The sequence below is a fragment of the Tupaia chinensis genome, unplaced genomic scaffold (assembly GCF_000334495.1).
Source record: "Tupaia chinensis unplaced genomic scaffold, TupChi_1.0 Scaffold140464_1, whole genome shotgun sequence".
In the NCBI taxonomy this organism is placed as follows: Eukaryota; Metazoa; Chordata; class Mammalia; order Scandentia; family Tupaiidae; genus Tupaia; species Tupaia belangeri.
The window spans coordinates 264,395-281,461 of NW_006200341.1; the positions used below are offsets into that span (position 1 = coordinate 264,395).

The window sequence follows — 17,067 nt, forward strand, 5'->3', positions numbered from 1 at the left end:
ATTCTCGCTCTCTCCATTTCTCTTCCTCTCTCTCCAGTGAGCTCATAAGCCCTATGGCAAAAATTGCAGCAACAACAACAAAAAGCATCAATATTGAAAGTGAGATCTTATACAGGTATGTCACTTCAAAATCTTCTCACTCAGGGAATGCTTAGGTTTCCAATTGTGGATAACTGCCTCAACATACATCCACAGTTAAATAAGTATATTTTATATTTAGAAAATAAATGCTGATCAATACCTTGCTTCTGGCATCAATATTCACATAGAGCGAAAGCAGCTTCTGTGCAATTGATATCATGCCGTGATGAGCAGCGTAATGGAGAGCGGTGTTGCCACTGGAATCGTGAGCGATTGGATCAGCACCATATTCCAACAGGATATTTGCACATTTCTCATGTTGGCATTGCACAGCCTGTCAGTATCAGAGCGAGAGAGACTGTAAATCCCCGGAATTCAAAATAAGCATTCTCCAGGCTTCACCAGTTAGTTACACTGACATGAGATCAACTCGTTTTTCTTTTAAGAGTTTAAATCAAAGCCATCTCACACTGAAACAGTTCTCTGCTATATACCATTATCAACGGTGTCTTGAATTGACCATCACGAAGGTCAAGTTCGCATTGTCTCTCTGCTAGGAGAGTCACCATTTCTTCATGACCACTGGCACAGGCCAGGTGCAGAGCAGTCCTGGAAAGTAAGAACACTTCTTAGGAGATTGTGGTAGATTACTTCAAACATATTATTACGCGTGAAATCGTGAGCATTAAATAGCATGCTATCCGTACCAGCAGTTAGCATAATGGCTATGTCGCTGGACACCCATGTAGACGACCATTGTTCTAGTCCTGGATCCGGTGGCTTAAACTCATGCCGGGCGCGTGTGCATACATGCCCAAGATCCCAAGAGGAGAATGGAAGACAAGGGGTTGAGGCGTGGCCATCCCCCTATCCCACCAGAGGGGGTGATTTCTCACTTTCTATCTCTCTGTCTCTGTCTTTCTGACGAGTGCATTTGCCCTATAGCAAAAATCTCTCAAAAATAAATAAATAAATAAATAAATAGCATGCTATCCCTGTGCCTTCAAAACACTTAATTTCATCTGAAGAACAGTATTACTAGCTTTCATTAAAACGTTAATGAAATTTCAGCCTATCTGAATAGAAAAGACGTGCTCTTTGGATTCAGCTCAACCTGGGTTTGAGTTTCATCTAGATGTCCGGCTATCCATTCATGCTTTCATTCTTTCTATGAGTGTGAAAGACAGAGAGAAAGAGAGGAAAAGAATTTCCTTGGGGAAAGCAAGTGGAATTGTGATTAAGGCACTGAACTACCACCTGGATGACTGTGGTTCAAATTCCACATATGGCAGCTTAAAACTCATGCCAGGCACATGTGTGTCTATATTTTGCAAATAAGTTGTCCTTTATTTTTATTACTTGTTTTCTGATACACAGGAGGTTTTCATTATGCTATACTTCTGTGCCTCAATTATCTCAAAAATGAAAGATATAAATATAGTAGTTCTATCACAGGACAGCGTTAGGATGCTTAGATGACAATGTATGCATTTGCAATTTTTATTTTGTGAAAATTAACCTTCAGAGTGCTTGCTTTGAGGTCATTCTTTAAAATCTACCTGTCAACATGAAAATGTATAAATTGGCATTTTTGGTTTTGTCTCATACTTTTCTTATTATCACATAGTTAAAATCTTAAATACATAGTCCACCAATAGCTTAATTTTGAAACTTAAAACACTAGCCAGTTTCCTCCAAACAGTTAACAGGCATTTCACTTACGAATAATTCACGTTTTTTAACTGCCATGAAATGTCACAAGTATCAACTATTAAATTCCTACATATATTTCATTGTTTAGGGCTTTGCTATCATGTCCCCATTTATTTATCTGTCTTATCAGCTGTTATGGAATAATAATTTTGGGGAGTTAACAGCACATTTGAAAAAAAAGAATTATTTTATTTAACTTTATTTAGCTATTGGTTTTAATTAGGCCAGAGAGGGGCAGAGTAGGGGCAGGGGCTAAGTGACAAAGTCACTAGGGTCCAGGACTCGAACTGCAGTTGGCCACGTGGGAGTCCAGTGCCCTTAACCACCTCCCCACCTGCCAGCTCCAATAGCACATTTTGACATGTAGAAAGGCACGTATTTGCTTATTAAACTACAAAGCTTTTCTTAACATCATCACCATGGTGGCACCTCAAAAGTTAAAGATCATGACATTTTGCTTTGGCCCATCTAAAACTGGTAAACATTCAAAGAGTTCATATTTAGAGAATGATGAGTCTTCCCATTCAGGAACAAAGAATCATTTTCCCACTTCAAAACCTTTAAGGACACTCAGTAAGAAGTACACATGTACAGGGACATACAGTGGATATGGGATCTTATGTGAAGGATTTGGAGCCTAGAAGCTGACATCTTATAGTGATTATTTTTCTCATTCCCCATTTTTCCATACTGTTTGCAACATTGTCGTTTTTGAAATGCGTACATGACCAATACAATGGGGACCAGCCAGCCAGTGGCAGAGGGTAAGGCAGCCGGATCCCACATGGTCGGCTGGGCAGTTTGCGTCTCCCCCCTGTAGCTTGAAAAACAGTGTGTGTGTGCGTGTGTGTGTGTGTGTGTGAGTGTCTTGTGTGCCCAATATGCCCTAAATCTCAAGAGGCTGGAGGAGAGGAGATTGCAGGTGGCCATCTCTGCTGGGAGGTGATTTCTCCTCTAGGGCTGATTTCCCTCTTTCTCGCTCTTGTTTCTCTTACGGAGTGCACTCACCCTACAGAAAAAAAGCTACAACAGAAATTAAATAAAAACAAGACGCTCACGTATTTCAGTTAGTTAAGCCACTCTATAATTGCAAAGAAAGACTTCAAGAGGGGTCATTCTGAGTGATCCTGAAACCAGTGTAAGCCCGGTTTGGGTCTGCTGCCCATCAAGGGGACTGAGGTCCGGGCCCCAAGGCCCCCGTCCCAGGTGAAGCTGAGGGGCATCCCGGTGCCAGCCCAGACCTGTTACCTTTGCTTCTTGTCTGGCTGATTCACTACATTTTCCTTTCGGTTTAGGATCTCCTGCACTTGCTCCAAGTCACCTGCCAGGACAGCCTTGTGGATCTTGTGGAGATGCCCCTCTTTGACAATGTACTCGGACAGCGGGTGGACGCTCTGCCTAACGCTCTGCTTCGCTCCCGAGCCCCGGCCCTGTTTTCCCCCTAAGCCAAAAATCCTCCTCATGGTGCACCTCGCAGCTTCAGGGATGCCTCAGCAACCCTTCGGCTCTCCGCAGGCTCCAATGTCCGACCTGATCACTGTACTTAAGTAAATCAGGTATTGGCCACCAGGACCCAACACACAAGACCCGCGGTTGTCAGCCTCTCAGCAGAAGCCAACTGTCACCCCGCAGATCCTGCCTGCTTCTAAGGGCGCTGCCAGGCACCTGCTCATAAAGGGGGGCGGGGCTCTGTGCCCTAGAAGCGCCGTGATTGGCCGGGAGCTGTGACGCGTTCCTTCCCTGTCAGTGGCAGTTGCTTGAGTGTTCTGGACCTTAGGAAAGACTCATATGGGTGGAGCCATAGAGGGTGTACTGGTTATGTCGCTGGATCCCCACGGAGTCCAACATGGTTCCGGGTAGCTTAGAGCTCAGCTGGGCCACCTGTGCATGAGTGCCCCAAATAACCAGAGGAAGCAGAGGGGATTGCAGCGCGGTCATCCCTCCTGGGGGGTCATTTCTCGCTTCCTGTCTCTCTGTCTCGCTCTGTCTCTCTGCCTAGAAAATGTACACAAGTTCCCTATAGCAAAAATCACTCTCTCTAGAAAATGAAAGACTTCTGTAGGAAAGCAGTCTTTTTGACGTTTTAAATTTTAAAAATTTAATTTAATTTTTTAAATCCCATAGGGATCAGAGAGAAACAGAGAACTCGCCCCCAATAAAGCATGGCCATTTTGTAATTTCTTCAACATTTCACCATCCTATGGGAGTTTGGGGCACACAGGGACACATGGCCTGTCTCCCAAACCACCAGGGACAGGATTTGGTGCTGTCAGTTATGTGGGATCAGGCTCCTTAACCCTCAAAACCAATGAGCCCTAATAACTTACTAAAGTAGCTATTCACTTTATGACACAAAGCCATCTTTAGTCATTAGGTTAAAATGCCACCTTACTTTCAATTCTTAGGGGTATTTTTTTTTCCCCTTCTGAGTTTTCCATTCTGTTCATCTACTTTCTGAATGATTATTCCACTATTGTATCTTATTTATCTATAAAATGTTTAAAAAATACTAGTTACAGTTCTAAAGTTCCCTCTTTATTCTTCCATTATCAATATTAACTTGAAAATTACCTCAAATTGTGTGGAAGAGATTCCCCTTCCCCCTCAACAGAGGGTACATGCCCTCACTGGAAGGGGAGGGAAAGTGAGAAAGCAGCCCCCAATGGAGAGTGGTCATGTCCCAATGCCTTCTCTCTCTCTCCCTCATTTTGGGACTTTGGGCATGCACATATTCCAATGTGTTTTTCAAGACACCATGCCCAGGATTCAAACCACACAGTTGGTCATGTGAGTTCCTGCCATCTTAACCGCCACATCATAGGCTAATCTCAAGGCTGAATTTTTAATCCCTATGCAAAGCTAAGAAGAAATCATAGTAAAATTTTGATTGTGGGACTAGCAAATGGCATATTGGTTGCTTTGCTGGACTCCCATGTAGCTGACAGTGGTTTGAGTACCAGATCATTTGGCTTAAAACTCAAGCTGGGCATGGAGTCCAACTCCATTTGTAGCCCCTGACCAGTTAGGGAACTTGAGGCAGGGCTGAACCTCAGCCCCAGCCCCAGCTCCCAACCTCAGAGCGACCCCCCCCCTCTCAGCCAGAAATCTTGTGCTTAGCACAAGACTGAGTGACTGACCTGGAAAAAGACAAGTGTGTTTCCCAGGGTGCTGAAATACAGTGGTTCTCATTATTTCATTCTGAGAGCAGGAGCGTTTTCAATCAGCTAAGGAATCCTTTATATTCACCTGGCCCAAAAAAGTGGAAATCTGGAAGCAGAGGTTTGTTATGGGTGCACTTGAAACTCTTAAATTATTCATTGGTTAAAGAAAAACACAGTCTCTGTTAAAAGAAATCAGCGAGGGGGCTGGCAGGTGATGTGGTGGATGAGGCACTGGATTCTCACATGATTGACTACAGTTCAAGTCCTGTACCTGGTGTCTTGCTTTCTTATTTTCCCTAACTCTCCCTGGTCAAATTAGAAAATAATAACAACAATAAATAAATAAATTAAATAATTATTTTTAAAAATCAGCAGTTAATGTGGTGGCTAAGGTACTGGACACTCCCACGTGGCTGATCATGGTTCGAATCCCAGACCTGTGACTTATTTTCTCACTTTCTCTCTCTCTCTCTCTCTGCATCTCTCTGGTCAAATTAAAAAATAAATGAATGGATAAATAAAATTAAATAAATAATTCTTTTTTAAAAAAAGAAATCAGCAGAAGATTCTTTGTGCAAATTAAAAGATGGTAATAGTGATAAATGGAATAAAATAATTATTTTTTCACTGAAAAAGAAGGCTTAGTATGCATCATAAAAACACTATGCTTGAACAGGATGTAGCATCCCACTATGAATGGGACAAAGCAGTCTATTAATGTCTGTATGCCTTTATTAATGTTCATAATTGTGACTCTCCCAGGACCCCTGGAAACAACTTTGGAATAAGAAAAAGTAGTCAGATTCTGTCCTCATCTGCAAGATATTTGAATTTGTAAATCATCTCAAGAATTATGAAATGAAAAAAAATATAAAGCAAGAAAAAATTTATACCTAGTGGGAATCAGCAGTTAGCATAATGGCTATGTCGCTGGACTACCACGTAGTCGACCACGGTTCGCATCCCGGACCTAGTGGCTTAAAACTCACGCCAGGAGCGTGTGCGTGCGTGCCCAAGATCCTGAGAGGAGAATGGGGGAGAAGGGACTGTGGCGTGGCCATCCCCCCTGGGGGGTGATTTCTCGCTTCCTGTCTCTATGTCTCTCTCTGTCTGTCTGGTGAGTGCACACACCCTATAGCGAAAAAACAAAACAAAACAAAACAAAACAAAACAAAACAAAACAAAACAAAAGAATTTATACCTAGTAAAATACAAGTAGAGGTATTTGTTCCTACTGAAGCAAAACCTTAGTTCTCTCCCACAGGCCCAGGTCCTGCCCAGGAGTTCTCAACTCTAAGCTCAAGTTTATAGCCCTACCTCCTTAGTCAATGGGGACTGAGTTTAGACATTAGGGTCTAAAGGGCCTTGTGAAATGGCAAGTATTTTGGTGAGCGCCCAACTATGGGTGGGCCTGCCCACATTGTTTACCAGTTTCAAAGAATACACTCAGACGTTCAGCAGAGAAAGATGTGAGTTTACTTATGATGGAGGCTCCACTGATGGCTGGCTGGAGAATGGTTCATGCCACTCAGGTTTTATATGCCAACAACCAAGCATGCATAAATCAAATTAAAGACATACATTGTTTAGGGGTTTCAATACTCGATCAGCTTATCAATTAATGGAATTAGCAGAGTATGTCCCTGTTTAATATCTAAGGTTTGGTGCCTCTATTCTTTTTTTTATTTTATTTTTTCAGAGAGGTTTTGCTATAGGGTGCATGCGCTCGTGAGACAGAAAGCGAGAAATCACCCCCCCAGAGGGGATGGCCACGCCGCAATCCCTTCTCCTCCATCCTCCTCTCAAGATCTTGGGCACGCACACACACGTGCCTGGCGTGAGTTTAAGCCACCGGGTCTGGGACTCGAACCGTGGTCGACTACGCGGGAGCCCAGTGACACAGCCATTATGCTAATTGCTGGTCCCCCTACGTTTGTACTCTTAAGTTTAAAACAAAAACTTTAAAATGATTGGTTGGTTAAAAATGGTTTTATGGAAAAATTAATCTGTAACAAAAGCTTGGCATTGAGTTCAAAGGCTCCACGGTTCTTTTTTTCTTTTTTTTTTATTATCATAATAATCTTCTTTATATTACATTGGATTACATATAACTTTACAGTGTATTACATTGCTTTTTTTTCTTTCCAGAGTACACTGTATATTGTCTCAATCAAGCACATCAACAAACATGTTATTGTCAGCAAAAGGCTCCATGGTTCTTTGTTTTTTTTTTTTTTTTTTGAGAGATTTTCACTGTAGGGCGCGTGCGCTCGCCAGACAGACAGAGAGAGACATAGAGACAGAAAGCGAGAAATCACCCCCCAGGGGGGATGGTCACGCCGCAATCCCTTCTCCTCCATTCTCCTCTCGGGATCTTGGGCACGCACACACACGCGCCCGGCGTGAGTTTTAAGCCACCGGGTCCGGGACACGAACCGCGGTTGACTACGTGGGAGTCCAGCGACATAGCCATTACGCTAACTGCTGGTTCCCAAGGCTCCACGGTTCTTGAGCAAAGCGTACGTCGGTTCTGAGGGACAGGACCGAGAACGAGGGACTCAGACATTTACAACAGCAGGCATTTTCTCTTCCTCCTCTTGACGGGAAGTGGGCAGAGAACTGCTCAAATAGCTTCATCAAACACTGTCTTGAGGCCTCGCTGTGTGAGCACTGAGCACTCCAGGTATTTTACAGCACCCTCTCCTTAGCCATGGCTGAACCCTGTGGGTAGGGGATGGGAGTCAGCTGCTTCTCCTTCAGTTTCTCAATCGTGTCCTTATCACCTGAAGATCAAGTTTAGTTCCCACTAGAATGATGGCGGCATTGGGACAACGGTGTGGTACTTCAGGATGCCACTTTGCACAGGCATTTTCAAATGATGCAGGTCTCACAAGGGAAAAGCAAAGTAAGAAGACATCTGTTTGTGGGTGGGATAGGGGGCGTAATCTGTCAAAATCTTCTTGTCCGGCTCTATCCCATAAGCCCAGATTCGCCAGTTTTCCATCCACCATAGCATTGGCAGAATAGTTCTCAAAGATAGAAGGCATCGGTTGTCTAGCTGATCAGTAGGCAAGTTTTACCTACTGCCCCATCTCCCACCACCACACACTTGATGACCTGCATTTGGGCTGCTCGCTGGGCCCTGACGGCTGCGGCCAGCACTGAAGCCAGAGGCCGCAGACTCGCGGCGCGGCGGATCAGCAGGTGTGGAGTTCTGGTGGCAGGTCTCGGGGTGCCGGAGCCGTTGTCCATGCTGCCCTGCCCTCCACAGACTGGAAGCCTAAGTCCGGCAGTGGCCACCACCCAAAGCTGTCAAAGGCTTTTCTGCATTGATTGAAATGAGTATATGTTTTTTATATATCTTTCTGTTAATACGGTGCATTATGTTTATGAGATTGTGTTTGTTGAACCACCCTTGCATTCCTGGAGTAAAGCCTACCTGGTTATGATGAATAATCTTTTCCTTATGTTGTTGGATATGTTATCCAAGTATCCTGTTGATCATTTACATTTTACATCATTATTTATCAGAGATATTGGCCTGTAGTTTTCTTTTTGTCATGTCTTTATCTGTTTTGGGACTGAGGATGATGAAAGCTTCATAAAATGAATTTGGGCGTCTCCTTCCTTCTGGATCTTTAGTAGCAATTTAAGTAGAATGAGGGTTAACTCTTTAAAAGCTTTGTAGAATTCTGAAGGGAAGCCATCAGGATCTGGGATTTCTTTGTTGGAAGGTTATTTATTAATGATTCAAGCTCGTGCCTTGTTATGGGTCTATTCAGGCTTTCTATGTTCTCCTGATTCAACCTTGGGAGATTATGTGTCCAGAAATTTGTCCAACTCATTCATGTTCTCTTGTTCGTTAGTTTTATAGTCACTCACAGTATCCTCTAATGGTGTTTTGTACTTCTATTGTGTCTGTTGTAATATTGCCTGTTTCAGTACATATTGGACTTTCTTTCTTCTTCTTAGTCTAGCTAATGGTGTGTCAATCTTGTTCATCTTTAAAAAAAAAAAAAACAACTTTTGCTTTTATTTATTTCCTGTATAGTTTATTTATTTTCTGTTTCATTTATTTCTACTCATCTCCTTATTATTTCTTTTCTCCTGGCATTTTTTGTAATTTGGTTTTGTTATTTTTCCAGTTCCCTGAGGCATGATATTTTAGGTTGTCTATTTTCCACCTTTTAATCTTTTTCTTATGGATATTAATTACGATGAATTTCCATCTTATGACTGCTTTTGCAGTGTCACAGAGATTATGGAAAGTTGTGTACTTCGTATCATTTGTTTCCATAACTATTTTGATTTCAGGCTTAATTTCTTTGGTCATTCAAGAGCGGGTTGTTTCGTTTCCATTTTTTTTTTCATTTTTGTATATTTGAGGATTTTCCCTGAAATTAATATTAAGTTTAATTCCATCATGGTCAGTTGCTGAATATGGTTTCTATGCCTTTGAATCTGTAAAGGCTTGATTTGTGTCCTAATATATGATCTATCTTTGAAAAGGTTCCATGTCGGGGTGAGAAAAATGTATATGTTGTGGATGTAGGGTGTAAAGTTCTATAGATGTCTGTCAAGTCCACGTGATTTGTTGTATCATTTAGGTCCTGTTTCACTTGGTTATTTTTGTCTTATTGGTCTGTCTTGAGATAAATGGGGTGTTGAGATCCCAAACAATTATAGTGTTGCAGCCTAGCTCCCCTTTTAGCTCTAGTGGTCTTTCCATCACATATGTAGGTGTTCCTGATTTGGGTGCATAGATATTTATAAACATTATGTCTTCCTGATGAATTAACTCTTGTATTACTATACAATGACTTTCTTTGTCTCTTTTTACAGTTTTTCTCTTAACGCCTATTTTGTCTGAAATCAGTACCATGACTCCAGCCCTTTTCGATCTCTGTTTGCATGGAATAGCTTTCTCTAGAACTTCACTTTTATTCTATGTATGTCTTCGTACTTAAGGTGCATTTCTTGTAGGCAACAGACAGGGAGGGGGGGTTCTGTTTTTTTGTTTTGTTGTTGTTGTTGTTGCTGTTTTTAATCCAGCCAGCCAGTCTGCTTTAATTGAAGAAGTCAGAGGGACTGGGTGGCACATGTTGCATGCTGCGTGCTTCAGATCACGCTGAAGTTTTAGAATTCAGAGGTGTGTGGCAGTGCACGAGCCACCGTTCTCTGCAATCAGTCTCTCTGCCACTTAGTGCATCCAGGTCCTGAGTGGAACGGATATCAGGATGGCTTACAGAGCAGGGAAGATCTTCTCAAAGTCCCAGATAACACAACTAAGAGTTCAAAGGTGAGTGGGGAAAAGGACGATCCAGCCACGAACAGCTCACAGCACAGCAAGGCCCATGGTTGAAATGGATATACTGATAGTGTGGGGAGTGGGAAAAGGTCTTCTCAAAGTCCCAGTTAACACACCTGAGAGTGCAAATGTGAGTAGGAGAGGGGATGAGCCACAGATCTCTGTAGCACAGCTTTCCAGCTGTGAATGGCCTGCTGCGCGACATGGTCCCTTGCTGGAAGGGACATCCTAATGGCGGCAGAGGGAGGAAGTTTCAGTTAACATCCCTGAGAGTTCAAAGGTTAGTGGAGGAGGAGCTGAGCCATGGGTCTCTGCAGCACAACCTTCCAGCCAAGAACAGCTTGCTGCACAGCAAGACCTGTCACTGGAACAGATGTCCTGATGGCACGGAAGGGGGACAAGGTCTTCTCAAAGTCCCAATGAGCACACCTGAGAGTTCAAAGGTGAATGGGCTGAGCCATGGGTCTCTGCAGCACAGCCTTCCAGCTGCTGATGGCTCACCACACAGCAAGGCCCGTCACTGGAACAGATATCCTGATGGCACGGGGAGGGGTGTTCTTCTCAAAGTCCCAGTTAGGACTTGTGAGAGTTCAAAGGTGAATGCGGGAGGGGCTGAGCCATGGGTCTCTGCAGCATAGCCTTCCAGCAACGAATGGCTCGCCGCACTACAAGGCCTGTCTCTGGAATGAATCTGGACTATGTTCTCAAATAGCATGCAGAGAAGCTCTCATTCTCTAGACACTTCACCATGGTTTAACTTCTGCTATCTCAGGATCAGAATAGGCAGCTTGGTTTCTGGGATGAAGCCCACAGAAGGAAGGAACCGATCACAACCCTGCACAAACAGGGCGCCTGTGCTCATGGGGACCTGCCACACTGTTGACAATGAACGCTGTCACCTGATTGATATCTTGGACTCAAGCCTCCTATCATCTTTCCCTGCCCTTGGCTTTGCTGGTGAGAGTTCAGCTGAAGAGCACCCTCTACAGAGTCTGGTAATACCACAACCCTCTTTCTCCAGTCTCCAGCCCTTTAGATTTTAGGAACTCATAGAAATGCCTGGCATGTTCTAGGCTGAGTGGGTCAGGAATTTAAACCATGATCACCATGCAGGATCCAGTTTCTCTTCTCTCTCTCTCTCTCTCTCTCTCTCTCTCTTTTGAGAGGTTTTTCACTATAGGGCGCGTGCGCTTGCCAGACAGACAGAGACAGACAGAGAGACAGAAAGCGAGAAATCACCCCCCAGGGGGGATGGTCACGCCGCAATCCCTTCTCCTCCATTCTCCTCTCGGGATCTTGGGCATGCACGCACACGTGCCCGGCGTGGGTTTTAAGCCACCAGGTCCAGGATGCGAACCGCAGTCGACTACATGGGAGTCCAGTGACATAGCCATTACGCTAACTGCTGGTTCCCAGGATCCAGTTTCTCTTGAAGAGAACATTACTTCTGTGTCACAGTGCCAGCCATTTTGTTTATTATTTTATTAATAAAAGAGATGTTTTAGTTTTTATGTGTCATGGTTATTTACCCCCCATCAGGTTCAGGTTTGCAAATATATTCTCCCACTGTTTAAGTTCTATCTCCTTTCAGTTGTTTTCTTTATTGCACAGAAGGTTGTTCAGTTTGATATCATGCCATCTGTCTATTTCTGTTGTTGCTGAGTTCATATCTAACAAGGTATTTCCCGGACCAATTTCATGGAAATTTCTCCTTTTATCACCTGGTGGTTTTATATTTTTATGTCTTTATTTAATTATTTTTATATTTTTAGAGATATTCTCTCCATGGGGCATTTTCTCCATTGCACATGCTGTAGAGACAGAGAGATAGAAAGTGAGAAATCACCCCCAAAAGGAGATGGCTGTGCTGCAGTCTCTACTCTCCTCTTGGGATTTTGAGCGTGCACACACATGTGCCTGGCATGATTTTTAAGCTGCCTGGTCTGGGACTCGAACCTGGTTGACTGTGTGGGAGTCCAGCCATGTAACTGGTACGCCATCTGCTTGTTCCTATTTAATTCTTTAATCCCCTTAGAGTTGCTTTTTTTTAAAATAGTGTGAGACAGTGATTTAATTTCATCCTTTGGCATATGGCTATCTAGATTACTCAGGACCAATTATCATTATTAGTATTATTTTAGAGATTTTTTTCTATAGGGCACATGGGCTCACTGGAGAGAAAGAGAGAGAGACAGAAGGTGAAAAATCACCCCCTGGGGAAATGGCCACACCTCAATGCCTTTTCCTACATTCTCCTATCGGGATTTTGGGTATGAGTTTCATGACACCGGGTCTGGGACTTGAACAGCAGTTGACCAATAGGGTGTCCAGTGCTTTAACCACTACTCCACCTACTGGTCCCTTCAGGATCGATTATTAAATTGAATGTTTCCATTGTGTTCTTACAGTCTATTTGGAAAATCAATTGACTGCAAATATATAGATTTATAGTGGGTTTCTCTTGTTCTATTTGTATTTGTATGACAATTTTGTGCTTCTCCGATGACTAGACATATAGTAGTTTTGTTTTTGTTTTTGTTTTTGTTTTTTTGGAGAGGTTTTTGCTATAGGGCACATGCGCTCACCAGACAGACAGAGAGAGAAGAGAGACAGAAAGCGAGAAATCACCCCCCAAGGGGGATGGCCACGCCACAATCCCTTCTCCTCCATTCTCCTCTCGGGATCTTGGGCATGCACACACACGCGCCCGGCGTGAGTTTAAGCCACCGGGTTCAGGACGCAAACCGCAGTTGACTATATGGGAGTCCAGCAACATAGCCATTACGCTAACTGCTGGTCCTGACATATCTAGCATATTCTTCCAAAGCTCTGGGACATCATGTCATATATGGAAGACTAGTGGGCATTAAAGTTGGTATAACCACTTTGGAAAACTCTTTGGCACTAGCTACGGAAGTTGCTTAATTGCCTACAGCGTTCTCTGTACCAAAATTCTTTGACATTATTGTCAGAGATGTATCCACCCCAGTCATGTTCTAGTTTGTGCACAGCAACAGACCTGGCATGCCATCTTTTTGTTAGAAATAGACCACGTCATTGTCAACAGAATACTGCATATATACAATGGGTTTTTTTTTTCCCTTGGAGAGGTTTTCACTATAGGGTGCGTGTGCTCGCCAGACAGACAGAGAAATAGAGACAGAAAGCGAGAAATCACTCCCCAGGGGGGATGGTCACGCCGCAATCCCTTCTCCTCCATTCTCCTCTCGGGATCTTGGGCACGCACGCACACGCGTCCGGCATGAATTCTAAGCCACCGGGTCCGAGACGCAACCCGCGGTCGACTACGTGGGAGTCCAGCGACATAGCCATTACGTTAACTGCTGGTTCCCTATACTATGTTTTTTTTATGCCCAAAGTAAATACACATGGTATAAGGACACATAAATGACAGAAGAGTAAGAATGAATCCCACAAATCTAATGTTGAGCCCCATCCTAGAGCGTCCACATTATACATTTGTTTGCATATGAAACAGATAAATTAACAGTATTATTCTGGTGCTAGGTACCCTTATAGGAGCAAGTATTATAGCTCTATTGGGTCTGTACATGGAATATCCCCGTTACACCCAAATCTTTGCACTCAGATCATAGGATTTGGAGAGAATATTTCAGTTGCATCTAGCAATTGGATTTGGCTCTCGGTGAGGACCTGAGAAAATACACTAGGCATGTATAGACTCTAGGTGAGGACACGGAAAGTACAGTAGACATGTATGTATGCTTGCCCCCATAACGAAGGCATGAAGAAATGGAGGGGAATGGACCACAGCATGGCCATATCCCATTTGGAGTGTTTTCTCCCTCTTTCTTTCATCTCTTTCTCTGTCTCCTTGGCAAGTGAACATACACTCTGCCAAGTAAAACAAGTAGTTTTAAAAAATCTTTTAAAAACCGGGACCAGCAGTTAGCGTCATGGCTATGTCGCTGGACTCCCACGTAGTTGACCGTGGTTCGAGTCCCAAACCCAGTGGCTTAAAAACTCACGCTGGGCGCGTGTGCATGCATGCCCAAGATCCCGAGAGGAGAATGGAGGAGAAGGGATTGCAGCGTGACCATCCCCCCTGGGGGGTGATTTCTCACTTTCTGTCTCTCTGTCTCTCTCTGTCTGTCTGGCGAGCGCACACGCCCTATAACAAAAACCTGTTCAAAAAAATATATATTTTAGAAACCAAACTGTAAATATCTCATGCCAGATATTTTATTATTAATCTGATCTGTGGAGGAATCTGGTTACTACAGAAAAAGATGGGCAGGCAAGTAAATATTACGTATGCAGGGACCAGCAGTTGGTGTAATGGCTATGTCGCTGGACTCTTATGTAGTAGACCACAGTTCAAGTCCCAGACCCTGTGGCTTAAACTCACACTAGGAGTGTGTTCATGCGTGTCCAAGATCCCAAGAGAAAATTGGAGAAGGGACTGTAGCGTGACCATCCACCCTGGGGGGAGATTTCTCACTTTTTGTCTCTCTTTCTGGTGAGCAAATGTGCCCTATAGCAAAAAACTCTCAAAAAATAAATGATGTATGCAGTATATTATTAAATGTGATATAAAAAATTCACATTTTGTAGATGTATGATTTCCTATTCTCATATCTGTATATCATATTTTAACACTCCCAAAGAACAATTAAACATGTGGTAAAACTTGTAAAGGGGAAAAAGTCTAAAGAAATCAGAATTAATATGATTATTTTTTAAAAGAATTATTTAATCTTATTTATTATTATTATTTTTTAATTTGTTACAGGGCACATGCCCTCACCATGTGGGGGAGTGGAGAGAGAGAGAGTGAGAAAACTAGCTGCCAAGTCTGGGACTTGAGCCACAGTCAGACATGTGAGAGGCGAGCACCTTGACCACCTCACCACCCGCTAGACCCACACAATTAACATTATTTAAATGCAAGGATTCTCTTCAAAAATCTCAGACCCATCACCAGATCTAATGGGATTAAATCTGGGAAACAATCTCAAAGTGAACAGGGAAGTATTCTGATGCTTGCTTGGATGCACGGGAAAGACCACTGCTGTCTTTACTGGCAACGCTGAAACTGATTTGAGATCTGAGTGTTGAGGACTGTTCAACTTGCTGTTGTAGATTTTCATGTTGATAACATATTAGTTAACAGCTGGAAAATCTCTGGGGTCTCACAGTGCTAAGAGCAGAGTCCGCATAAGTACTGCAGTTGACAGATATGCCGTAATATTTGAGTGTCATCTCTCTAATCATTTACTTATTTAACAATCGTTAGTTCAGACCTGGTTTCTCAGATTCTGCACTACCGACATTTCAAGGCAGATGACTGTGGTGGTGGATGTTCTGTGTGTGCTGTGATGTTTTGAAGCATCCCTGACCTCTAATAAGTAGATGCCAGTGACACCTCCTCAAGATGCTTTCCCTGGGACCAGCAGTCAGTGTAATGGCTATGTCGCTGGACTCCCACATAGTCGACTGCGGTTCGTGTCCCGGACCCGGCGGCTTAAACTCACGCCAGGGGTGCGTGCATGCCCAAGATCCCCAGAGGAGAACAGAGGAGAAGGGATTGCGGCGTGGTCATCCCCTCTGGGGAGTGATTTCTCACCTTCTGTCTCTCTGTCTCTCTCTGTCTCAAAAAAAAAAAAGATGCCTCCCCTGAGGTTTTCACATGTACACATGCCTGCAGTCAGTGACAAATGTTCATTGGGATGCAAAGTTGCTCTTTGTTAACCACCACTGCCTAAACTAGCAACTACTAAAATAATTGCTCAGGCTTTTTTGTGAGAATGCTTTAAAATTAATCACCTCCGGTTTCCATTATGCATTATCGTTCACCCCCATCAGAGCTTCCTTTGGTTCTATGGGCACTATCATTAGACACCTCAGCCTTCCCTGGAAACAGGAGCGTAGGTGAACCAGGCAGCAGAGGGCAGATCTCTCCAACCTCAGCTACGTGACCTCATGCTTGTGGAAGCCAAAGGTCAGAGGTGGTAAAGGCGTCCTGGGGGCGGTGTGTCGGACGTGTGCAGTGGCTGCCTAGAGCCATTTTCTGTGAGTGTTTCTGTTCTCCAGGACATTTGGTGGCACAGGCCCTGCGAGTGACTCCGAACCAGAGTTCCGATTCCAGGGAGCTTAGGGTGCACCCAGGCGGCTTCGTGAACACATTAAAAAGGCACTGGGAGCTGCAGAGGAAGGTGGAGCTCTAACTGGAGTCTCCAAAAAACTGTAGAATCCTTCTCATCCATCCTGAGACGTTCGCCTCTTACACAGATGGGACCTGGCAAGGGTAAACTGGCCATTGGGTGAGTCTTTCACATTGTAGAGAATGATCTCTGGTGGGAAGTTTCGCTGTGTATGCAGAAGACCAGCAATGGACGGAGAGAAACACTGGAAAGGAGACAGGGGTCCAGCTGTGGTTACTAGATCTTGAACTCAAATCGAGGCTCCTAGGAGCAACAGCAGACACAACCATACTAGAGGCCGATGTGGTTCTCTTAGGCCTCTAGGATCGTAAAGACACCAAAGCAGAAGAGAAACATCATGAGAAGTGAAGGAACTTTGCTCAGTGCGTTCACTATCATTGTTGAACTCAGATATTCATGCAGTGAGAACATTGTGAATAAATGAATGAAGATGGAATGAAGGAATGCTATAATTTAAGAAAAAGTATAGGTGAACCACACACTTATCCTCAGATTCTTTATAAATTTCAACCCGACCCATTGCATTTTATCTATCCTTTTGCATTATATACATATGTGTGTGTGTGTGTAAATTTTACTCAGTTATTCATTTATTTTA

General features: G+C 43.6%; 1 protein-coding gene and 2 pseudogenes across 1 annotated transcript in view; 1 reads left to right on the top strand and 2 right to left on the bottom strand.

Moving 5' to 3' along the window:
* The window catches only part of LOC102493624 (ankyrin repeat domain-containing protein 26), a 130,857-nt gene extending 127,600 nt beyond the window's left edge, over positions 1 to 3,257 (bottom strand). The window contains exons 1-3 of the mRNA XM_027766057.1: positions 3,043 to 3,257; positions 576 to 690; positions 242 to 415 (exon numbers count right to left, since the gene is read on the bottom strand). Coding sequence (XP_027621858.1) covers positions 242 to 415; positions 576 to 690; positions 3,043 to 3,257 — 504 coding nt within the window. The remainder of the gene's footprint in view (positions 1 to 241; positions 416 to 575; positions 691 to 3,042) is intronic.
* A 4,334-nt stretch (positions 3,258 to 7,591) lies between these two features.
* LOC102489859 (ras-related C3 botulinum toxin substrate 1 pseudogene) lies at positions 7,592 to 8,078 on the bottom strand (annotated as a pseudogene).
* A 2,985-nt stretch (positions 8,079 to 11,063) lies between these two features.
* LOC102494040 (28S ribosomal protein S28, mitochondrial pseudogene) lies at positions 11,064 to 16,817 on the top strand (annotated as a pseudogene).
* The last annotated feature ends 250 nt before the right edge of the window (positions 16,818 to 17,067 follow it).